The sequence below is a fragment of the Buteo buteo genome, chromosome 5, assembly GCF_964188355.1.
Source record: "Buteo buteo chromosome 5, bButBut1.hap1.1, whole genome shotgun sequence".
NCBI classification, from domain to species: Eukaryota; Metazoa; Chordata; class Aves; order Accipitriformes; family Accipitridae; genus Buteo; species Buteo buteo.
In genome coordinates this window covers 43,002,551-43,027,023 of record NC_134175.1, presented here as the reverse complement: position 1 = coordinate 43,027,023, position 24,473 = coordinate 43,002,551, and the positions used below count along the sequence as shown (strand labels likewise).

General features: G+C 50.7%; 1 protein-coding gene across 1 annotated transcript in view; it reads left to right on the top strand.

Moving 5' to 3' along the window:
• Positions 1 to 320: 320 nt before the first annotated feature.
• Positions 321 to 24,473, top strand: part of ITGB5 (integrin subunit beta 5) — a 64,060-nt gene continuing 39,907 nt past the window's right edge. Inside the window, exons 1-5 of the mRNA XM_075028815.1 lie at positions 321 to 495; positions 4,635 to 4,720; positions 12,427 to 12,631; positions 17,768 to 18,017; positions 21,774 to 21,942. Coding sequence (XP_074884916.1) covers positions 390 to 495; positions 4,635 to 4,720; positions 12,427 to 12,631; positions 17,768 to 18,017; positions 21,774 to 21,942 — 816 coding nt within the window. The 5' untranslated portion in view covers positions 321 to 389. The remainder of the gene's footprint in view (positions 496 to 4,634; positions 4,721 to 12,426; positions 12,632 to 17,767; positions 18,018 to 21,773; positions 21,943 to 24,473) is intronic.

The following is a 24,473-nucleotide window of genomic DNA, read 5'->3' as shown; positions in this document are numbered from 1 at the left end:
GGTGCGTGCGTGGGGGTGCGTGTGTGTGTGTGTGTGTGTCTCCCCGTGCCCACGCATCCCCGCGTGTGCGTGGGCCCGGCCGTGCCCGCCTCTCCCCGCGGGGGACGGGCTTACCCCTCCCAGCGCGGCGGGGCGGGGAGGTGTCAGCGCACCCCGCGGGAGCGGGACAGACACACAGACACGCACACCCGTCCCGTCCCGTCCCGGGCCCGCCGCCCCGGGGGCAGCTCCCGGCGCCGCCCCCTCCCCCTCCTCCTCCTCCTTCTCCTCCTCCTCCTCCTCCTCCTCCTCCTCCTCCTCCTCCCGCCGCCGCCGCCGCGGCTGCACAAAAGGCGGCGGGGAGGGCCCGGCCGGGAAGGGCTGCCCCGGCCGCCCCGGCCGCCCGCACCATGCCCCGCCGAGGGGGGCTGCCGGCCCCCGCCGCCGCCCGCCGGCCCCCCCCGCTCCTCCTCCTCCGCCTCCTCCTCCTGGCCGCCCCGCTGCAGCCCGGCAGAGGTAAGGGCCGCTCCGCTCCGCTCCCCGCCGCTCCGGGCCCCGCGAAAGCCGCCCCGGAAGGCGGGTGAGCCCCCAAACCCGCTTCGGTGCACTTTTGGTACGGGTTTTATTTTTTTATTTTTTTTATTTTTTTTTTTCCCCTCCCCGGCCCTTTCCGGCTGCCTCAGCCCCGCTCCCATCTCCCCACCGCTGCCTTTTGCCCGTGCGCCCGTTCCCCCTCCAGCCCCGGTGCCGGCGGGACGCCGCTCGCTGCCCGCCCCCGGCCCGGGGGGGGCGGCCGGTGCCGGCGCTTCTCAGCGCTTCCCCCCCTACCCCCGTCCGGCCCCGGGGCGTCCCCGAGCCCCGGCGGGGGTCTGCACCCCGGGTGCCCCCCCCTCCCGCCGTGGCTCCGGCAGCGCTGTTGGGCACGGACCGCAGCCCTGCGCTCCGCGCTGCGGGGTTTCACGCCTTCGCCTTAAAAAGCCTGGAACAGCTATACATGCAACATGCTCTCTATATATACACTTTAATGGAACCAGCTACAACCACTTCTATTCAGGGAAAAGCACTTCCCTGGGCTGTTTGTCTGAGCTGTGTGTATTAATTGATTGGACGAGGAACAGCAGCGTGAAGCCACAAGCGTTCGCTCTGCCCCCTCACCTTACATCATTACCCCACTCTTACCTTTTATCGTTCCCCCACATACACGTTGCGTCCGGGGAGCAGTCCCTGGCCCCAGCGGGGATGCTCGCATGGCTCCTGGACACGCTCGGAGACCGCGGCGCAGTTTGTGGCTCTGCTCCAGTGGTACTGGAAACGGGGTTTCTCTCCTCTCTTGAGCACTCGGGGAAACTTTTTTTGTACGGAGGGAGCCCACAAAATGCCCAAGTCCACCATTCCTCTCGGTGCTTAATGTTTTAATGAGCGATCTTAACAAGAGGCTCATCTTGCAGAGTGCTGTGGCACGCAACTGCAAAAACTCGGAAGAGACTTTCTTAGCTTTTATTTATTTATTTAGTGGGTCTGATCCTTAGAATTGATGGTTCTGTAATGCAGCAGACCATCTCGGGGACGAGGCTGTTAGAATGCTTATTGCAAGCATAAATAAAATTATCTTTTTTTCACACTTAGCTGTGCAAAGAATGAAGCACATCACTTTTTTTTTTTTTTTTTTTTCTGAGCAAGCCAGTACATTCGTCTCCGTTTGAGGAGCTGCCCAAACTAGGATTTCTTGCAGAACAGGTTTAGAATGAGGTCTGATTGCCTGGAGCATCTTTATGAGTAAATTTGTTGAGTGCCTTTTATGAGAGTTTCCTATCTTGCTCTGCATCAGTAGTTTAATGTATTAAAATCTCAGCTGTCTAGTGGGATGCACTGTCTTTGTCTGCTTTTTTGGGCTCTCCTGCGGTTCAGCCCAAGGGAAGGATGTCATCTGGAGACGTTCTTCGTGCCTGCTGGACGCTGCTCTGCAAAATGAAATAGGGTGCAGGGCTTAGGACTCAGCAGCATTAGTGTGAAGGACCGTATGTGGGGTGTGGAGCTCAGTGGTCCAGGGGGGGTGGATTATTTTCCTCTGGAGTAATCCCAAGTAAATCCTGGATGGAATTTTCCCCATTGTAAGAAGTTTAGTTGATGTTCAGGAGTGGTTTCGTTAAACATATCGGAATCAAGGAGCAGACTGAGTTTCTTCCAGTCTTACTGGGTGACTCGCCCCAGCATCTGGAAGGATCTGGACTGGCATGAGCATCTTCAGGTCCTTCCTTGCCTGATTCAGGAAAGACTGCACTGAATCAAGCACAGCAAAGACTTGCATCTGGAAAATCCTGCGTGTTTTTACTCCAACTCAAAAAGCTCGGGTTTCAGTCCAAAATCAGAGGGTTTCACAAAGCTCTGTTTTCACAACAATGCTGGAAACGCTTTGGTGTTGCTCCAAAGTGGAAAGAAAAGCATACTTGGAAACTTCAAAAGCTGCCACCAGGAGGAATGTCACCCCGTGGCTGGCCACAGGAGCGTGGGCTGCTTTGGTCATGGCACCCGGTGGAAGGAGGAGACATTGGTTTTCCTTCAGATATTACCGTTACTAAGTAAACTCCCCAAAATCCAGCAGTCAGGAATGGAGGTAAATATTATCCTACTTCCATGCAGATGGGCAAGTGAAGCCGTGGGAGAGCTGGGGCTGGGTAGCCAGGGTACGAACTCAAGTGTTTGCTTTATAAAGCCCATTATTTTTGCTGTTACCCTGTGCACTGCTGCCAGAGCAGCAGCTCTAGAGGAGAGGCTTTGGACTCTTTTGTAGGGTTTGGAAATAAAAGTGTTAATCTCTGTGCAAATTATAACTCAGTCAAACAAGCTACATTTTACTTTATAGAACCTATTTATGTTCTGAGCTCTTGCTATGTCCAGGAGCTGGACTATAGCTTCAGAATGTGAACAAGGAATGAAACGCCTGGGTATGTGGTAACAGCCAGCAAAAAAAAAAACCCCAAACCCTAAGAAGGCTCTTGTTTGGTATGAATGAGCCCAAGCAGCCTGTCTGAATGAGACCCATAGAGAAAGTCCAGGGCTTCGCACTCCCGGGTTAGAGTTAACCACCTTGCGGGCAGCAGAGACCCGTCAATGCAGGGCTCTGACACGGTCATGCCTCGGCGATGACTGAGAATTACTGACAGGACCTACTTATCCTCTTTTTGCTTTTAGCCTAGGGCATGCTAAGTTTTCCTCCAGCTGTCCGGTTTGATTCACTGCTTCCTGCACTCACAAACTGGCCCTGTATGGGAGCGACCCAGGCAGCCACCGCTTTTCATTTTTTCAGTGCAATATTCACATGGGGTACAGCAAAAAATCCCTTTTCCAAAGCTCTTGGGGCAGAAAGTTCTTGGGACAGGAGAAAACTCAGCGTGGCTCTTCAGCAGCCATCAGCAAGGCTGCTCAGTCTGCAGATTATACCCAGCAGCAGCGTGGTGCAATGGTATCTGCAGATGCAACTGGCTGAAAATAGAGGCCTGACAATGCTTTTATTGACATTTGGGTTGGAAAAAATAGCAGACTCGGAGTTCGAGCCTGAGGCATTTCATTTGCAGCGTGTAGCCTCTGTGCTGAATCCTCGGTTGGAGATTTGTTTAATCGGTTATTGACAGTAGAAGTTAATAGCTGCACCCGGGGGAGCTGGGGCATTGGCCGTATCGAAGGGCACATTCATAGCTACAGGCATGCTTAAACAAGCTGCTGCATTCAAAGCTGATACCGTTGATGTTTGCTTCGGCTTAACTTGCGTGGTTCCATTTCTTTTTTTTAAAGCCTGAAGCCCAAATAGTGGATTTTGCAAGTGAAACTCGCTCGGTACCCCTTGTGCTGCTGGACACCAGCAATCCAGGAGCAAAGAGCATCACCGCTGCCCTGGTTGCTGGTGCCTCGGTGGGCGCAGAGCCCCCACCGGTATCGTGGGCAGGGAGAGCCCTTGGCCGTGGCCTGGTGTCTTCCACCCCGGCCAGCCTTGGACGTGCCCCAGTGCAAACACGCTGCCCGGTTTAACCTGGATATCCTGTGGAAATGACTCTCGTAATAAATTAAAAGTAATTTACTGTAACAGGAGTCCACTATGGAAATCACCTGTGTGGAAGGGGGAGATTAATGTCTTCCAAGGCTGCCTTAAGATGAAAATTTTGGGGAAGGTCCCCCCATATATTCAGCTGGAAAAATTGAGATTATGTGCCTAGTGTGACTTTAAAAGTCGGCATCTCGGGAGGTTTCGGACAGCCACCTTTGTATTTCAGGCTGGTCAAACAGCTATTGCCTTCTGTCCGCAGTGATGGAAGTATTTAATTAGGAAGATGGATAGCTGAGCTCTTTGATTAAGCAGATCCATTAAAAAAGAGGAAAGGAAAATCACCAGGGTCATATTTTAGAGGTTCTCAGCACCCCAACACAAGTTTCTGTCCTTTTCACTTTTCTTGGAGAAGGAAAAGAAAACAAGACCTCCTTACAGGTGAAGAGAGATTTACACCTTCTCCCGTCTTTTCAGCTCCTGAGAGAGTCTTTGCTCTTGTTTGAACTTGCAGTATGTTTAGCATTAAGAATATCTCAGAAACCCCTTGAACACTGTTTTGGAGTGCAGTAACCGTTCAGCCCATCCTGCTCTCTGTTGTTCTCTCTTGCCGAAGGTCTCAATCTGTGCACCAGTGGAAGCGCCACATCCTGCGAAGAGTGTCTCCTCATCCATCCCAAGTGTGCCTGGTGCTCCAAGGAGGTAGGTGGGCAGACCTCGGTTGTCTTGCATGCTTTTTGTAATGCAGGAAGGGAGCTATTCCCCCACCTCGCCTGTTCCTGACGCTGTCCCGTGCCAGAAGGGGTGGGTGAGGGCAGCGGGTGCTCCATGCCAAGCGTATTTTGCGTGTATGCGACTCCTCGGCTCTTTGATGCTGTAGGATACAAGTCTCTGACCCCTCTGGCTCCCGCGCATCCTCAACAGAGCAGCACTGTTCCTTCAGTCCTTCTGTCCCTTCAATTACCTTCTTGTTTTCGGTGGGTGCTGGGTCCTTGCCTGTGCTCTGTGTTGCAGGGAGTCTTGCTTGAAAGCTCTCTCCCTAAAAAGCCCCAAGCCCCTGGCTGGTGTCCTGCTACGTGTTCCTTGTTGCGTGGCCTGGCATGGCATGGGCTTTTTGTCTGTAACAAAGATAATTCTCCTTTCTGAATCTATTGTGTCATTTTGGGGAGTGACCTATGCTTCTGGCATCCGCGCCACGCCGTGGCAACGAGTTACACAGCTTAACTGTGTGCTTTGGGGTGAAAATGCTTCCTTGTGTTGGTGCTGAAGCTGCTCACCCGTAATTTAATGGGGCCTCCTTGGTTTGTGAGAAATTGCAGATGTCTTTCCCTGCTTCCTAAGGACTGCTCATGAGTTTAGGCATATATCTTATCAAATATATATCTTATCACATAGACTTATGTTTTCTAGAGAACAAGGTGCGTGAAAGACCCGATAACGTCTGATGCATAGATAGCTGTTGTCTGCCTAGTACCTGTGTCCATCTTAAGTGTTTAAGAGAGAAATATGGATGCTTACAGGTGCAGGGAAAGACTCTGCCTACTTGGAGGCACAGCTGCTGTGCCAGGAACCAGCTTTGGGCTGTGAGAAACCCCAGAGCAGTGGATAATCTTGAATCTCTCCATGGGCACAGCCAGGAGTGATGCTTACCTGTTCCCTGCTGACCCTTTTTCCTCTAGTGTGGCCGTCCCGGTCCTGTTTTGGGGGAGGCAAGCTGTGGGGTTGAGCACATAGTTCACCTTCTGGCCATAGGTGCTGATGCTGAGCTGAGGATGCAGGCGCTGCCCATGCATCCCTCTGCTGCTCCCGTCCCTCCTCCTGCCGGCCCTGCCTCAGGGCGGAGGATGAGGATGGAGATGGGCATGGGGCGAGGGGGGCTCCCGAGCCCCGCCGTTTGGCTGGGCCTCAGGAGGTACCCCAGCCTCTGGCTCTCCAGGTCTACTTTACTGGATTTTCACTTACTTGTAAGCACAGCTGCAGCTCTCCAAGGAAAACCTCCTAACGCTGCTAACACCATGCTACCTGACAGCGTAATAGCTTTCATGGGTTTTTTTCCAGCAAGGCGAATGGTGTGCAGAAGGGAAAGGGTAAAGCAATAGATCCCGCTTTTGAGACATCTTGTAAACAGCTGTAAGAGCTCCCCTTCCAGCCAGCTAATCTGCGGTGGTGAGATTGGATCCAGGAACGCTGGCTATTAAGCTATGGGTACCCAATAGCTTGCTTTTTTTTGTTTTGGTTTGGTTTGGTTTTCTTCTTGGCATCAAAAGACAGCTTTTTGCAAATGCTGCCAGTGGAAATGTTTATCTGGTGGTCGCCGTGACCACTAATTGTATGGCAGCCCATGGGACTGGCAGCCGGACTCTTATCTTACAAACAGGAGAGCTACCAAAAAAAAAATATACTCGTAAATGGAATGGAAGGGCCAAGAAGGAAGATGGGTGTTTACAGGGAAGTGCTGTAATACTTCCTGACCTTTAGCCTGCAGCAGCTATTTAAAACTACATTTCAAGGTGTTTTGTGCCAAGAGCTACGTGTTTAAAAGCTGCTGTCCCCTTTTATGTGCTGCATGCTAAAACTTAGTGAGTTCTTATTCTAATTCTGTATATTTTTTTATATATATAGTTTTCTGTTTGCAACTCTAATTATTTCTCTTTAACTGAGATCATCAGGTGAGGTAATGGGATTGCGAAAGATATCTAGAGGTTTTCGACCTCAAAAGTTTTAAAGTAATATTATAACCTCTTAATATCTGCTTTCCTTTTGCATAGTCATTTCACCACCTTATTTCCCTTCCCTCTGCCGCAGCCTAGTCAGGTATGCTTATTAAATTGCTTTTAGTCTGTTTTCCTTAGCTATTTCCATTAGCTGTCATTTGCTATGTATGTTGCCCGGGAGTGTGCATGCCACTCAAATTCTATAGCTCTGCTGCTGTTTGAGTATCAGGGCCAAGATATTGGAGTGGTTTCCGGAGATGCTTATTATGTTGTTAGAAACATGATCAGCTGATTAGTGTGTATTTTCTGCTCCCTTTGCATTTACTTAACAGGTTTGGGAGCAAATCGGGCCATCTGTTGTCATCTTTGTAGGCAACAGTTAATAATTTTGTCAGGAAGTATATACAGTAGAAGTCTGTAAGTATATATAATGCTACATATAATTCTATATATTATAGTATGTGTATATGTATTATATATACAGGAAGTGTAGAGATGTCTATAATATATATATAATATATATACACAAAATATATAATATATATTATTATATCTTCCTGTATATATATATGTACACCTTCTCATATATAATATTCCTCCTTTTGGGGTATAACATCACTAGACGGTGCCATCATACCTGGTTATACTTTGTCCCCCTGGGTGCCCGGCAGTGCCGATGCTGTGAGGGACCCCTTGGCTGTGCGAGAGGCGCAGTTTGAGCAGGAAAGCCACGCTGTTTCCCACAGACGGTCACGCTTCATGCAGCCTCCTGCAGTGTTGCATCCTCCTCCATCACCCTTCGCACTGCCGCATCCAGGCTCCGCGTGACCGCAGAGGAGCAGAAAGTCTTGAGCGCTCATAGACTGCAACTAGGGGTTAGGAGTGTGCGAAAGCAATTCTGGAGCCCTATCCCGATGGGTTTTCCAAGTGGGATAAGGTTCCTTGTATTTACATTGCCTTGAATTGTGAGGGTAAGAGCGTGCATGTAGATAAAGGCTTACAGCAGAGCAGTCAAGATGCTATAAATTTCTGACTACCACCTCCTAACCTGTTAGTACAGGGTGCATCATGTCCCCTCGGCTTGAATGGGCCTCTGTTCACTTCTGCTTGTGTTCGGCATCTCTGCTCCCACCCGAGAGGGTGATGATGGATGAGTTGATGATAGCAGCTTCTGGTATCCGGCAGCCCCGCAGCCCCCAGGGGCTGCTGAGCTAACCACAAGTCTTTGGGCTGTTGGAAATTTGGAAGCAGCCATAGATTCTGTTGGCTCGTGGAAGAATACCTTGAAAAACAGGACTTAAATGAGGTGATCTGTTTAAATGGCACTTAAAAGATGAGGTATGAATGTGTGGCCTTAACGGTTGCCTGAGCATGCCTTGAAACAGGGCTGTCTGGGGGAAATATGTGACTCTTGGGTGATGGAGCCTGCTGCAGCCTTTCCATCCATGCTGGAATCTGAGGAGATTCCTCAGCTCCTCCTGCAAGCTTCAGAAGAAGCTGGAAATGACTAGAAGTTGCTGACACGCTGCTGGTGGAATGCTCTGGCTGGAAACTGCACAGTGGCCTGTGGCATTGCTGTGATCTCTGCAGCAGCCTGGTTTTTGTGGGTGGGAGAGGAGGATGCTCACTGATTTTTTTTTGCAGTGGCATCAGGTTGCCCAGGCTCAGCAGATCTTGTTGGGCTTGCTGGGGAGAGCGGGGAGCTCTGGAAGTGGCTTCAGTACTGTCCTCTGAGCTGTCAGGTGGGCTGTGATAGGCAGGTGGGGTTTGTGTTCGTGATAAACCTGCCTGGAGTGATTGCAGGGGGATGCTCTCCAAAAGGGTGTACCAGTGGGGGGTGGGGGTGGTGGTGGTGGAAATTGTCATTACATTGCTGTCATCTTCTGTTTGCTGCTTTGGGGAGCAGTGTGCCAATGTGCAGAGGCTCCTCTTGTTTGTTAGGTGTGTGTACACTGTGTTCATCCATGCATTACCTGTGTGTGTACATGCAAAATAGGGATGCACATTAATTACATTAATTAAACTGAAATTTCCTTTTTGATTAATTGAACTGAAATTTCCCCAATGGCACCCTCTGTTTTCCAGCAGGCTGCTTGTACCCCATCCTCTCCCATCTCCCATCCTACCCCATCCTGAGATGTACCCCATCTCAGGAATGTGCACCTGGAGAATGAGGAACCAAAATCAAAGGATGTTCCTAGAGGGAAAATGTCAATTTTTTTTAAATGGAGAAAACAAGCATATTTCAGACTGAATTAATGCAGAACTGGGCTGATTAAAGTGAAAAAATGGTAGGGATGTGTCTAGTCAGGAGTTAGGTATAGTCAGTTAGATACAGTCAATGCTATTCTCCATTTTTATAGCATGAACCAAGCAATTTGTCTTAAGACTGTCAAACTGATGAGCATGTAATTGTCACATTGTTGTTTCCATTCACTCCGTCCGCTTGTGTGCATTTGCTTTTGTGAGCTTGTTAGCACAGAGGCCGGACCGCAAAGTGCCCACGGGGCTGCAAGCCCCCAGTGTTGCTGACAAGGACTAGGTGGGATCTTCCCAAACTGATGCTCCTCTGTGGCACGAAGCAATGCTTGGGGGGGTTCCTGCTTGCCGTGGGGTACCTGCTGCATTTCTCGCTGAAGCAGGCATACGGGCAGATGGTCGGCAGGTATTTGGGTGCACCGAATTGCTTAACTAACTGTGAGGTGTCCTCCGCTCGGGGGGAATTAGGGTTTGAACCGGTGTGCCACGTTGAGCTGGTGTGGGGCTGCCTTTTGGCACGGTTGCTTGTGAATTCTTTGGACCTGCGCAATACTCTTTACTCCTCAAAGCTGCTCACCCTTTTTTCCTTTCATTTGACCTCCAGGAGCCTTGATTTTCTCTGTCGCAGAAAACTTTGTGCTTTAGTTGGATGGTACCTGGTAGCCACAGTTTTGGCTTTGGGTTTTGACCTACGGGTGCACGTGAGGGGTGTTGGTTTGTAGGGTGCTGCGGCGATTGCTGGGGCTTTCCCGAGGCCACCGTCACGCCCCTGCTTGGTGTCACCCTGCCTGGGTTAGAAGTGCAAGCAGAAATAGGGGTCAGTCCTGCACCCCTGGGTGCTGAGCTGCACCCCCTCTCCCGGGGTCTTTGCACCCCTGAGCGGGGGGTATTTTCTGCCACCCTGGGTAACGTGGCTTTTCATCGAACAAGAAAAGGCCTGGATTTGATTGGAGCTGCAGCTTAGCCATTGCTGCCCTGTGGCAAGTCCTCTGGGCCCATTTTAGAAGAAAATTTAAGAGAAAATAGCTGGGTCGAGCGAGGGGGACCTTCTCGCCGCCGTGCAAAGGGACAGGCTTGCACACACACGGGCGCCGTGCCCCAAAAAGGCTCCCGGCAGGTCCCACAAGGGTACGCTCCTCACCCCATGTGCCAGTGCTGCCTCATCCTCAGCGTGCGGATGCTGCTCTCCTGTACACCCCTTGGTGGGACGATGAACGTCGGTGTGAACAGTACCGTACCCAGAGCTGTCTCTCGTGCTGTTAGGAGCTCGACTGCTGAAGAGTAGCAGCTGGTGGAGGAAGCCACCATCCTCCTCTCCCCGGGCTGCCCACCCCTCCTGGCTCTTGTTCTGCTGCCCCAGCCAGAAAATTAAGCCCTAATTCAAAGCCCTTTGAAGTCGAGTCTTTCCGTTCACATCAAGAGGCTTTGGAGCAGACCCCAGGGAAGATTGGAAATGCCTGATAAAGGCTGCAGTTGCACGAGCAGCCCTAAGTATTGTCCTGCTTGGATGCTTCTCTCCAGTGTTAATTCCTGGAGAATAACTAAAGGTTCCCGGCTGCACTCCTGGTGCTGTTTGTGTTGCTTTTTGCCCAACCAGAGTGTCCTTTCTAATAGGTGGCAGCAGAAATGAGCTGGCAGAGGTGCTCACCTGGAGCTGTGGTCCAGGTACTGGGAGAGCAGGAGAGCATCTCCCCATGGGTGCCCTGCTGCTGGGTAGACTGACCCAGGAGAGAGCCTGGAGCCCGATGGCTTTCCACTGACTTCAGGTCAAACCACATCCGAGAGAAACTTGTCTCCAAGGCTGCCCTAAACGTGCTGTTCTGAAAGGCTGGGCATTGTTTTTGGTTTCGTGGGGGATTCTGATTTTTGTTTTGTCATGCTGGTGATGATTTAAATAGTCCCAGTCCTCCTTTCTGGGAGTTCATCTGTTTACACGACATGTTCCAAGAAATTCATGTTCGTATCCATCCAACGTGCTGTCTTCTTGGCTGGACTCCACCACTGGATGCTGGAATGCAAATCTTGCATTTTTCAAATAGCATTGGGACCTCGTAGTGAGAAAATGCAGCAGAGAGCCTCCGTCTATGTCCCAGGGCCCTGTATCCGAGGCTGTCCTCAGCAGCCCCGGAGCACCTCGTGGGGCGCAAAAGCGAGATCTGTCAGATGATGTCTCCCTCCTCGATGTCTCCCCTGTCCTCTGCCATGCGAGAGCTTCAGCAAAAAGTGAGGTTTATTCAGCCCTGCACTGGTTTTTGGCTGCACAGCTGAAGGAGGGGCTCGTGTGGCTGGGAGCATCTTTGCATTATTTCATGTCATTTTAGTCGATCAGCCCTGGAGCAGAAGACGGTTGTCTCTATTGTTATAGTGTAGAAATAAGTAGGAACCGACCGTTGAAAATCCAGTAAGTTTTGGACATGTGACTTGCTCCCTTTGGCGCTTTGGGAAAAAAAAAAAAAAAAAAGGCATTTTAACAAACGGGCTTTTTGCAAACGGCTGCATTGTGCGGCCGGCTGTTCCCGAGTGCCGCCCCGCCCAAGGCTGCATTGTGCACCACGCGTGGGGCTCGCGGCGAGGGCTGGAGCTCTGGGGACGGGCGCTGGGAGATTCCCTGCCGTGGCAGCCCAAACTCCGGGAGCAAGCTGCTGCCTGTGCCTCGCTGCCTGCGGGCACAAGCTCTCCCACCTCCCTTATTCTCTGGCAAAGCCGCCCAGGACAGTGTGCCCATGTCAAACCGCTCCGGCTGTGCTCTGCCTCAGGGACAGCTTGCTGTCTCTTTTTTTTTTTTTCCCCATGTGATGGTGTTTTGCCAACGCCTGCAGTGCAGAGGTGCGAGGTGGGGGGGGACATGCGGTGCTTGTGTGGGGATGTGCGGTGTCTCGCCCCGGGGAAGAGGGTGCAGGTCCCTGGAGCCACCCAGCCTTGCTCTCCAGCTTCACATCTTGACTTGGCTCTCTGGGTTGGTGGGTTTGCCCTGCTTCCCTCGGTGCGACCTCTTTTCTCTCTTTCGCAAAGCTCCTTCGAGGCGATGCCTGTGCGAAAAATAACGGCTTCTCACCTTTTCCCCTTGAAGAGAAGGCAACCGGCCGCCCAGGCAGCAAACCAAACATTTTGCCTTGCTTTCACGTGGCCCAAGACAGGGCTGGGAGCAAGTGCTGCTGCTGTGGCTGGGGTGAAACCCCAGGCTAAGCTTTCTGCTGCTGTGGTCTGTGAGCAAATTCAATTTTCAAAACCTTGCAGAATTTCTTTTTTGGTAGAACCCTTTGAAAGGCTCAAGGCTCAGCGCAGGCTGCTTTTGAGTACGGCCACCACAAATGACACCAGCTTCTCCTTGTCATCTCCTATTTGCTACAGATACCAGCACGTCAAAACAAAGCCCCTGCTGTGGGATTGATGTTTCTCCCTCCCCTTCCCCTTTGTCCGTTCTTCACCCCCCAGGAGTTCGGCAGCACAAAGTCCATCACGTCGCGGTGTGACTTCCTGCAGAACCTGATTGCGAACGGTTGTGCCGGAGCCATCGAAAACCCCAGCAGCAGCATCAGCGTGGTGCAGAACGTCCCTCTGAGCAGCAAGGGCTCCGGCCAGACCCACCTGGATGTCACGCAGATCACGCCTCAGAAGGTCACCTTGAATCTTCGTCCTGGTGAGTCCCCAGCGGCTGTGAGCCACACGCTGGGGGGGGTTGTGGGTGAGAAAGGGTGCCTGGGATGTGCCGAGAGCGTGTTAGAGCTCGTGACCTTGTAGCCCCCCAAAGCAGGTGGGTGCCGGCCCCTTCCACGGCCCGTGAGCTTCGGCGGTGCATCACAAACAGGTTTGGGGCTGAGGCGTATGTCCCTGCTGTTACGCAAAGTCAATCAAAGCCCACCCACAACTGTTATCAGTACTAGTCTTAACCCTTGCATGTGTTTAAAAGGAACCTGCTCAGCTTACAAACGTAATCACTGGATGGAAGGAGTTAAAATAACTTTGGATCCTCCACCAAGCTGACAGTGCTGAACTCTAAACCGAGACAGCTCCTTCTATGAATTGGAAACAAACCCGCCTATCTGTTTTCTGTCGGTATGCAAAAGAGCCATGGGATCAAGGCAGAAGATGGAGATTTGAACTTGTGACTCAGGCCTTGGACTGTAGCCAGGTCCCTGTTTCATTCCCCTGAGCCATCACTTTTCTTCAATCTCTTCCTTTTAATTAAAAATTAGAAGGGAATGGCTGGACTGAGCCATGCGAGCATGCTTGTTATCAAAAGTTTTTTGCATGGTGGGGGCAGGCTTTAATGTGGGTTCAGAATTCTTGCAAAAATCTGGCAGCCAATATTTCTGAAGGGGGGGAAAAAAAGCTCTTTATTGCAAAGTTAAGAAGCAAATATAAAAGCTCGATTCATTATAAGCAATTGGTGTGGGTTTCTAAGGCTTACAGTTTTGTGACAGCTCTCATGAGCATACAGAAAAATGAAATATGATGTTTTGCCCAAGAAAAACAGGATTTTGAGCTGGTGCTCACGCTACCAGTGCTCTCCCAGAGCCTACCAGTTGCTGCAGGATTTTTTGTTTTAATTCTATGGGTTGGATAGTCGTCATGTCTCTTCATTAACTCTTCCTCAGCAGCATGACTGCTGCCATCAGTCAGACCCTCAAATGTAAAGAAATTTTGCTTCAAAGCCTTAAAAGCAGATCCCTGAGGGTAGTCACCACTGGATGTATGGCTAGATGCATGGCTTCTGCAACTGAATGTTACTGATGAAACAGATTTGCTCCCGTAAAAAAAAAAGGGAGTCGTTATTACTCCCGTTTCTTGAGGCAATTCCTGGCAGAAAGGGCTGGCTCAGCTTCCACATCTCGCCTCCTGCAGACCCTCCTTCACATGCCGTGCCCGGTGCTCAGCACATTCCCCATCCCCAATCCCCGGCAGTTCTGCCCAGCCGAGGCGCGGACGCCCACCTCTCCGGTCTGCGGCAGGGCGCGGGCGTCCGTCTCCCTGCGGATTCCTGGGGGCCGTGCTGCCGGATGCTTTGGGCTGCACAGGACTGGTGTGCTGTTCCTGCCAGCCCTCGCAGGGGACCACACTCCTGACCATCTTCAGTTCTCCTGGGATGGCAGGGAAGGCCTCCGGGTCCGGGCTGAGCTGCAGGAATCGCCTCGAGGGCCCCTGCAGCCATTCCCATTCCCATTCCCATGCTGAGCCAGCTGGCTCCATTCCCTGTGCTCCTCTTGCAGAGCATCGGAGTCCTTGCAGGAGGAGGGACGTACCTAGATGTTTGTAATAGTATCTCCCATTTCTGCTCTCTTTTTGATGTTGGACAGCACTCCATTTTAGGGCTGATGACTTCCTAAACCCTTGTATTAGCATCCCCAGTTTAAATTATCCATTAATCCTTGAGCTTGGGAATGAGTTTCACGCTGTGAACCCAAGACAAAAAGGAGACAATGTTGATTTAATTTTGGGCATGAAGGGTGTACTATTTCAAAGATGAATTCACACGGCGGTCTGTGGCAATGGTGATCTTTTATTCTTAGACCGCTAAGCAGAAGCAGAAGGGAACGAATTGTCAATTGTTCGCTGTTCCCACCCAGGCAGTTTGATCTAATCGTCCTGTGGCAGAAGTCACATCCCCAAATCTCTGTGCCCACAGCTAATTTCCAAAGGCCTTAAATTGATGTCCTTACAGGGTAGCTTTCAGATCGAGCATTTCGTTTTTATAATATTGCTTTTTAATCTTGGGTGCAGCTATAAAGCAGTGTGTCCTGGTTAAATGAAAAATATGAATAGTGTAAAAGGAATTTAAAAAGATGAATAGATGCAAGTTGAGTTGCCCATCAAGCCGTAAGTCTCACCAAGCAGAAAAAAGAGCTTTTCTTGGATACACGTCATTGTCGAGTTTGTGTTCTTAAATTGGCCGAAAGCAGTTTTTCCAGTTTCTGCATTGCCTCTGTGTGACAGTATCCAAGAAACATTTCTGAATTCAGTTTTGAGTTTAAAACTTTTCAGTAAAAGCCCTAAGGAGAGGATAGTGGTGGCAGTACATGGGGAAGGGGGGGGCTGGATTATCCCTAGAAGTGTGAATGTAATACTGTGCACAGAGAATAATAAATTCTTTTGCACTTACATCTACATACATTAGTGATGTTTTCTCTGAGATAATCGATTTGTGCAGTTAGGAATGAAAGAAGAATCAGGACCAGGATTCTGTTATTTTTGGTCCTTCTGTGGGCTAAATTTGTAACTATTAAGAGAAGAAGGTTTGATCAGAGCATCTCAAATACCCTTTCTGGCACAGGAGTTCCCATCTTAGGACCTGCTGAGGAAGAACAGTGTTTTGGAAACGGAAATGTTGGGAAATGCAGAACGACACATCCTCTTTTTCTGAAAGTCTTGGGTATTCCAGTGGGAAAAATATGTAGGAATGAAAAAAATAGGCATGGGAACAAACTTTGCCAGAGTTAAACACATTCTTGCAGCACTGAATTAGAGTCAAGCTTGCAATCACGGTTTGCTACTGCACAGTCAATTCTAACAGGTTTTGCCCTATATAAATGATGTTCTTCTCTGTTCCCCCCCCAAATGTGTGCCAGGTACAGCGTTAGACCCACCAGATTTGGTTGAGCCGCCTCGATAGCTTTGCTTACTGTAGGGCCAGTGCTGAGTTGCATCCTGCTGCATACCACATCTCAGCACTGTGCCGGGAAAGTCCTGCTCCTGCTGGAAAAGAGAGCTGGGGAGATTAAGGAGGAATATTTATGGCAAGTTTCCTGCTTCCTACAGCTGATATCTGGGCAATACCTACGTGTACATGTTTGCGCATGGTGCCTCTTGCAGCCCTGCCTTTGACAGGTGGGGTTGTAGCAGGCTGCAGGGGGGGAGCAATTACCTTTAAGAAAAAAAGCCCTGGCTTGGAAGCAACCCTTGATCTAAATGTGCAGGGAAATCATTAAATAGAGGGAAGGTCTTGGTTTAGGAGCTGTAGCTGACTCCTCTGATACCCCAGCACTGAGCTGGCTCAGATGCAGAGGTAAACGGGGGACCAAAGAGCAGACGCGGGTCTAAACCCTTCACAGCTTTGTTTGCAAAAAAGGCAGGCTCTGACCTTAATGCACGTCCCCCCTGGGTGCTGGGACCCCGGCTCCTTCGCCGAAGGGCTGGGTGCTGCTGGGCCGAAGCAGCTGCTGCAGAGGGCTGGGAGAGGGCGTCCGCTCGCTCCCCATAGATGGGGACAGCTGTAGAAATCACTACAAAGTGGATTCTGGCACCAGGGAGGGTGTTTGGCCCTGCATAGGGCTCAGCGCAGCGTGACCCCAGGTGCCACGCAGGGCTCCTGCCTGCCGGGCTGCGAAGCCCCTCATGCCGTGTCTTGCCAGCTCGGCAGTTTTGGGATGCTGCTGCTGCTGCATGTTGTTGGGCTGGAAGTAAGTGGGAGCAGCTGTACCGCTGCGCACAATGAGGAGAACAATAAAACGGTTAGGGAAGTGTTTTCACAATGCTAAAAAATGTGTGTTTCATCTCTGGGGAAGAAGAGGGGAAGCTACGAGTGTTTTGCAGAACCTGCCGGTGTCCAAAGTTCAGCCTCAGCCATGAAGAGCTGGGAGAGGCGGGCAGGAGGGAGAGCTTGGTCTTGAGAGGATCCGAGTCCCTGGGTCCGAGACCCCACTGAGCTAGAAAATGGGCCAAGGAGGCAGCTGGGGACATGGGATCTCCAAACCAGCCTGGGGATTGAGGGTACTGGAGTCTGGGGTTTCCATTTAAACCCCTCTCTCAGCAAAGCATAAGGCAAACATCTACCACCTCCTCTCTCGCTCCACCGAGGTCCATCTGGTGTGAAGTTGAGTTCACTTTGAAGCCACTTCACCTTTTCTGAGGCATGGGCAGTGCTGGCAGTGGCCTCCCCTCCTGGCACCCCTTCTAGAAGGCGTCTCTGGTGAAATCGGTTTGGCAAAGGGGAAGGTGGGGGAAAGGCTTTTCTCTGCTCTTCTTTGCATTTGCACAGCCTGTGACTCAGCACTGTCAGCTCCTTCCCTTGTGTTCATCACTTCAGGAAGCTTCGTCCCTGCCTCGGTGCTTCCCTGGGTGACCCTAACAACCTTCTTTTTCCAGTTTACTTCCCTTTTGCCCTGCTTTCTCCAGAATCATGGTGGCACAGCTCTTTTTCGGGGGAGAGGTCCTTTCCGAAGGTGTTTCTTCTGTGTCTGCTTTGGCTTTACTTCCCTGCACAGCCCAGAGGACATCTTGCATTCATCTCACGCTGGCTGTTTTTCTCCTGACCCTCTTCCTTCTCCTGCTCCACCTCCTCTCTTTTGTGCAGGACTTCTCGGACTGCTCCTGGTTTGCTCTGAGGACGTACCCAAGTAAGCGTGTGCAGGGTCCCACTTTCAGGAGTCCATGAAACATCCGTTTGAGGTTCACTCTGCTTGCTTTTCTTTCCAGTTTTCTAGGAAAACACCCCTGGACTGTACACAGCCTGGGGCAGCAGCATTTTTCATGTTTCCTGCCTTAGACATTCTCTTAGCTGAGATGGAAAGACCCTTTCCTGTATCTCCAAAGTAAAATAGAGACAGGCACTCTATAGATCTGTCTTTTTCTTGCCAGCCAGTACACTACATAGCTTAAGAGGATCCAGAGTCATTACCTGCTTTCCTGTTAGTCTCCTAAGGGATGGATTTGGAAAAGCTTATTCTCCTCACCCTCTTCTTTTGCAAGTGATCTGCAGGGGAAAAAAACCCATGTGGTCTGGATTTTATGTGCGCTAGGAGTTTCCTTTTCACCACTCTCAACTCTTGTGTGTGTGCAGGTGACCAGACCTCCTTCCGAGTTCAAGTTCGGCAAGTGGAGGACTATCCTGTGGACCTCTACTACCTGATGGATCTCTCCCTGTCCATGAACGACGACCTAGATAATATTCGCAATCTGGGGACCAAGCTGGCTGAAGAGATGCGAAAGCTCACTAGCAATTTCCGGCTGGGGTTTGGCTCTTTTGTGGACAAGAACATTTCTCCTTTCTCCTACACAGCACCAAGATACCAAAACAATCCCTGCATTGGGTAAGTGGTAGGTGTACCCTGAAAGGACAAGCCCCGTGTTTGCACAGAGCCTAGCTGCAGTCTTCTCTTCCCATTCTTGCTTTAAATAATGAACCACACTTAAGCCCTGGCTTTTGGGAATGCTGATTAGCCATGGCTGTCACTGTGATGCTCCAGAGAAGTTCAAAATAGGACAACTTCCAATTTTGCAGGGGCTTTTGGGAGATCTCTGCATCTAGAGATGGGAAACTGTTGTATCAGGAGCCTGAAGCTATTTTTAAGTACCTGAAGAGGATGCAGGCATGGCAGACTTTTTTGTAGACTTTAAGAAAAAGGAGCAAGAGCCAGAAATTCCTGATTTCTGATCCTAGCTCTGAGTCATAGTTTGGCCTTGAGTAAATCAATTAAGCTCTTTGTCTCCATTTTACAGATAAGGAGACCAAGGCAATGTAAGTCCTTCCCAACAGAAGTGTTTGGGGGAAGTGAGATTTGTGATGGCCTGTAGTACTGATTAATGAGTTCTTGTAAAGTGTTTTGAAGATGTCAGGCAGGTTTTTTCATCTTTATTGCTGTGGAAGCAAAACAAACTGGCAGTTTCAAAAGACACAGATGATGTGGTTTGCTTTGCGGTAATATCAGAGCCTTCCTCCTTTTTTTTTTTTGCTTATTAGTGCCTTTGCTAGAGTCTTTTTGTTTGCCTCTTAACTGCTGGAGTTGGGATCAAGATCATTGAATTGAGGATTATGCCAGGGTGAAATTGGGTGTAGTGGAGGGTGTCCAGGCTCAGATGGGTTTGGATGTTGGCACTAAAGGATGGATGCAGCAGCAAATGCCCTCCTGGGAGAATGTCACCATTGACGCTTACCTTTGTGGTCCCCATCTTTTACCATATTCATTGTTGGAGTGCTTTCTGGTCATGTAAGGGCAGTAGGGTTAGCACTTTTATTTGAGCCGTTCATGGATACTTACATTGTAAGATCACCACACGAATGAATGCCAAGCTCTGCAAGCGTGCATCCTTCAAGTTTTCCATATGAGAGGCAGATTAAAGAGAGCAGGCATCGGCTGTTTCTTGGCCAACTTTTGGCATTGACCAAGCATTTGGCATCTCATTGCACATTGACCAGACAAAATTATCTGTATTCCCTTCTCACCAGTTCTGTCCAGAGAGGAAAGTCAAATGGATTTTAACACTGAAAACTCCTGCTTTGGCCATAAAGCATAGCCAAAAGCAACCACACTGACTGAGCCGGGGAGGTGGCTCTGCCACCATGGCACCGTACACTATGCTCTTCATAGCTCTTTCCTCCCGAAATTTGGCTTGGCCTCAGAGGGATGCTCTCAGTCATCTCTGTTGTCCTCAGTTTCCATCACCTGCTCATGTTGCTTGGGGGCTGGGGACAGGATTTCTCTCCATCTGAGGAAATCTTGGAAACTTTGTTTGGCCGGTGTGTGATGTAATTGAAGTGACATGGCTTTTGCTGAGTGAAATGGAGTGAGATGTGCAGGAGGGGAGGGGTGGGAGAGGAGGAGAGTATGGAGCTGGACAACTCTGCAGCAAGCCATGCCTGAAACTGCTGATGCCCTTTCATCAAGGGCATCCAGAGCTATCACCTCAGCTTTTCCCACCACGATCAGGCTATATCTGCGTGTCCTTTTGGTTTTACCCAGGTGGTTGCTTTTCTGTTTGTGGGTTACATTAAGCCAGCCTGGTCTTGGGAAACCATTTAGGAAGGATTGCCCAAGGCAGCTCGTCTGGTGGGCGCTCTCTTCCAGTTGCCATCTGTCTCCTCTTCATCCAAACCAGGGGTGCTGGCTCCCTGTTGTTCTCCAGAAGCTTCGCCTTCCCCTGCCTGCTCCGTGAGCCGGCTGTCGCTGCTGCCAAGCGGCTCGCTGATGTGGCAGCGAGGTCGTTGTCAGGTGTGGTTTTGTTTGCAGCTATTTCTAGTGTCAAAGCAGACTTTGTCCAGTAGCCTGCTCTCATCTAAGAAAAGCTGCAAGTAAACATGAGCTGCAGTGGGTGTTTTTTGCCCTCGGTCCAGGCTCTCTCCTCCTCCCCCTCCTTTTGGTGATGGCTGTCCTGCAGGTCTGGGTGGGATGCAGCCCTGCTTTCATGTGGGGTCTGGCTGGGATCGCTTGTGCCTCCTCCACCTCGCCCCAGCTCCCTGCTCACCCCTGCTGCTGGCTTAGCATCCCAGCTGGGACCTGCCGGGGAGCCAGGATGCGGCCTCTCACAGCCACAGTGTCATTCAAGAGAGATAATACGAAGGAAACAAACAGTAAATTTGAAAAGATAAGGAAGGCAGAAGGTTTGACTGAACATCTAATTGCCCATCTATCTCTGATATGACTTGTGGAGGTTACAACCTGAGATAACCCACCCGCACTGCTGTGTGCCCTCGTGTAGTCACTCCGATACCCAGATGCACCCAGATGTATCACATGGGTTAAGGGCTGCTTGCTGAGACCCTGCAGCGCAGAGGTTTCAGACATCACAAACTCCTTGTGTTGGCCCTAGGTGCGAGCAGGATGCAAGTCTGAACACGGGACTGATCACAAGGGATGGCCCTAATTGCCAGCCAGGCCCAGGGCAGTGGGACCTGCCCCATGGTTAGGTGTGTGCATGGCTGTGCGAGTGGAAGTCCCAGCTCTGGGCTCGCTTGTGAGGGATTTGAGTTCCCAGCCATAGTAAATCTTAAATGCTCCTTTGTGTAAAAAGCCTCTTACAATTTACCCATAGTGGGTCATGTGTCAGCAGAAGCCTTTAATTGTTCTCTGGGTTTTATCTTTGAAGATAGGAGTGAATTAGTGCCAGCCCAACTCCTTTTTAAACACATTTTCTTCTTAACCCTTCTCATCCCTCTCCCCTGCACACACTCTGATTTCCCACGCTGCAGGAGCTGCTCTGCTGAGCTCTCCTGGCCGCGCAGGGAGCACCAAAGCTGCCTCCTGATAGTTTGGTATGGAAGAAGAAGTTTTCCTGGTAGCCTGCCGAGGTGTTTCTCTGCCTTAGGGTGCCACTCCTACCTTTCTGCTCCAGCAGCCCTCTGGAAAGCAGAGATGGTGTTTGCTCACCAGCTTGCAGGGATAGTGGGAGTATGCAAGAGTTGGTGTTAGTTATCACCACATCTCGTGTTGGGCAATTGCCAGGTGCCCGGTGACGTGCAGTGGGTGCGGGGTGGCACGTCCTGCCAAGAAAAGTGGATGGCAGAGTGAAAATGCATATTGAAAAATAGGGGAAAAGTAGCTCTCGGCAGTGGCACTTCTGTGTGATGCCCTTTGACACCAGCCCACCGGTTCTGCAGGCATGGAGCACGGCTCACACCACCCTCCTGGGCTGCTGGGGACGGTGGCTTTGCCAAAAAGCACCCTCTGCATCACTGTGAGTCACATCCTGCACTGTGGATTCCTGCTGTGAAAACTGCTATATGGGTGCTGAAACTGCAGAGTTGCATGGCCCAGGGCAGGCTGGTGCTTGGTGGCTTCGCTCACACCTTACATGGAGAGAGAGGTGTTCACTCCTGGTGAGATCTCTGGAAACTTCAGCTGCTCAAAACCCTGGGGGGGCAAACAAAAAAAAAAAAAAATGGGCTCTGCTGTAGGGTTTTGTAGATAAATACCCAGAAATCAAAGTGTCCAAAACATGAAGCCTTGTGGAAGTATTTTATCCCTCTGAACAGAAGTTTGGAGACCAACCTGGTAGAGCTGGGAGCTTCTGCAGCTCTTGGCTGCTGGTGTGGTTCCTCCCAGCTGACCACTCCTCTGTTCCTCCTGCAGTTACAAGCTGTTCCCCAGCTGCGTCCCATCCTTTGGCTTCCGCCACCTCTTGTCCCTAACGGATAAAGTTGACCGTTTCAACGAAGAAGTTCAGAAACAGAAGGTTTCCCGCAACCGAGATGCTCCAGAGGGCGGTTTCGATGCAATTTTGCAGGCTGCCGTCTGCAAGGTGAGTTGCTCTGATTTCTGGGGTTTTAAAGCAAAGCAAAAGCGGAGGAGGTTTCTTCTGCTCTGTTCTAGGACCAGGGTAAGGCTTCAGCATGCCATTTTTTGGAAGTAACTACTAAATTTTTCTTGCAGAAACCATGAAAAATGCCTTGAAAAGTAGAGGCTATTGTTTTCATGTGGTTTTGTACATGAACAGGCAAAGAAAAAAAGGTTAATATTTTTTCTGGGTTAAAGGGGTAAAAACAAAGCTTTTGCAAATGCAAATTTACGGCTGAGATTTCATCACGTGGCTAGACTTGTAGGTGCTGATCCCTGAGCACCTGGGACAAAATCCTTTAAGATTCATGCACACTTGTGTGCAGCGGCACCGTGCAGCGGCTCAGTGCGTGTGTGCCAAACACATCTTGCAGCGGTTGACTCATGTTGAGGGTTGGAGCTGGTTCCTACTGCTCGTACCTGCCCCCTTTGTGTGTGGGGCTGGATGAGCCCACCCCCAGGCCCTGATAGCCTGCTCTCCCTCTTTGTCAACAAAACTGGAGCTGTTAGCAGTAATTAAAGACAGAGTTCATTAGCTTGGTGCCATGTTAGCCATGTCCTTAGGGTTTTTGGAGGTGTTTGCTTGAAGATCTTTCTGGAACAAGTAGGTGGGTTGCTCCGTATCCCTTTTTGTGCATCAGGGATGGAAATGTTTGCTCCCCTTCACTGTGTGGCTGAGCTTCCCTGCTCGCCAGGGACAGCTCTGGTTGCTTTTTCCCCTCTTGACATATAGTTTGGGTTTTGCTTGCTCCAGCCTTGCATAGTCCTTTGGACCGGGCATGTTTTCCTCTGAGTCTGGATTTTGGGAGCTGGGAGATAGGCATCGTCTGCAGGAGTGGTGGGACACAGGCTTGTGGGAAACCAGACCTTCCCTCGCCTGGGTTGGCTTCATTTACGCTTCATGCTCTTGGCAGGACTGAACCTGCCCCATTGGATCTGATGCCACCCAACAGCCATCTTCCTCTCCCAGCCCGGCACAGGTATTGTTGTTGGCACAGCTACAGTGCTGCTCCCAGTACTCAACTGGGCATAAAGTGCTTCTCAGTTGCGGAGTGGTGGCTCTCATGGTTAGAGCAGAGACATCTCAGGATGGTCACTCAGTTGTGCCACCCACTGTGTGGTTTTTTTGCAGTTCCTTCCAGCAGGTTATTGCAAAAATGGCACAACGTTTCCCTATGATGCAGAAATGTTGTGGTGTGTATCACAAGGGCTCATTTTGGAGGTGTTGGTGGAAGGCAGGAGACCTGCAAGATATTGCCTACACGTTTCTGCCAGTCTCAAACTGTTGGTAGGGACCAAAATCTTTGGCTGTCATTCTTGAGCGCACAGCCTGTCCCTTCTGAATTCAGAAGATGAATTTAGATGCTGGCACCATCTAAATTCAGGACTCAGCATCCTCCAGGAAGGGTGAGCAGAGGTGAGCGTGTGAGCTTGCGTGGCTCTTGGCACGATGTGGCAAGTCATGACAGAGGAATTTCTGGAGCCGCGGCGGTTAGTTAATTGCCAGAGCTCAGGTGTGGGAAAGGAAGTCCGTGGGACCGGTGTGTGAGGCAGGAGAACCGGCTGCACCGTAACCGGCGCTGCCTTGGCAGCCCCTTGCTGTGGGTGGAGCAGCTGCCTGCTGATCCCAGGTAGGAGCAGCAAAGGCTCCATCTGTCCAGAGTTAGAACAGCCAAAATTCCAGACCATTCTGGCTGATTGACCTCCTAAGCCCCATAGCCAAAACGGGAGCTTAGTGATTAATTTCCGTCGTGGCGGCCGAGTGATGGCCCAGACCGGTCGGCGGCCGCGGGTTGTGGTGGGGGTCAGCACCGTTGAGGTGGGTGAAGGTGGCAGACGGTGGGGGTAGCAGGGAAGGGCTGCGGCCTGATGAGGATGCTCTTTGCCGCAATAAATAGCGCTTTGCAGCCAGCAGTGATTGATGAAGTATCATGGGGACTAAACCCTGCAGAGACAGTAGTTTCTAGTAACTCGGGAGCTATATTCCTCCACTGCAGAGAGAGCAGCATACAGGTACCTTGGTGACTTCTGGCGTGGGTTTCTTCATCACTACTGTGGTACCCCATTGCATCTCGTTGGCGCGCTCCAGCTTTTTCCAGCTTTCACCCTCTGCCCTATTCAAAACCCAAGATTTAGAGCAGTGATGACCTTAGAAAGTCCCCTGCATTCAGGGCGATGCAGCATGTTGACCATGAAGTACTTTGTGCTCAGCAGCAGAGCTTGTGGCATCGGGGGGACATCCCGGGGAGAGCGGGTCATGGCAGGGCAGACCCTCGCTGTTTCCAAGCCACGGCGTCCGAGTGTGGTCTTCTCTACCTCTTCAAGCACTGAGGTGTCAGAAACAATACCTACTTTGTTGACTAGGTATTTTTATACTGTAATTCCTATCAAACATTTCTTCTGCATGAGCTGTCTAAGAGCTCTGTAACGCTCAAGTCATTTTTTGGCCTGGTTTTCAAGCCAAGGAAGGGGGAAAGTTTGTACAGCTAATGCAGA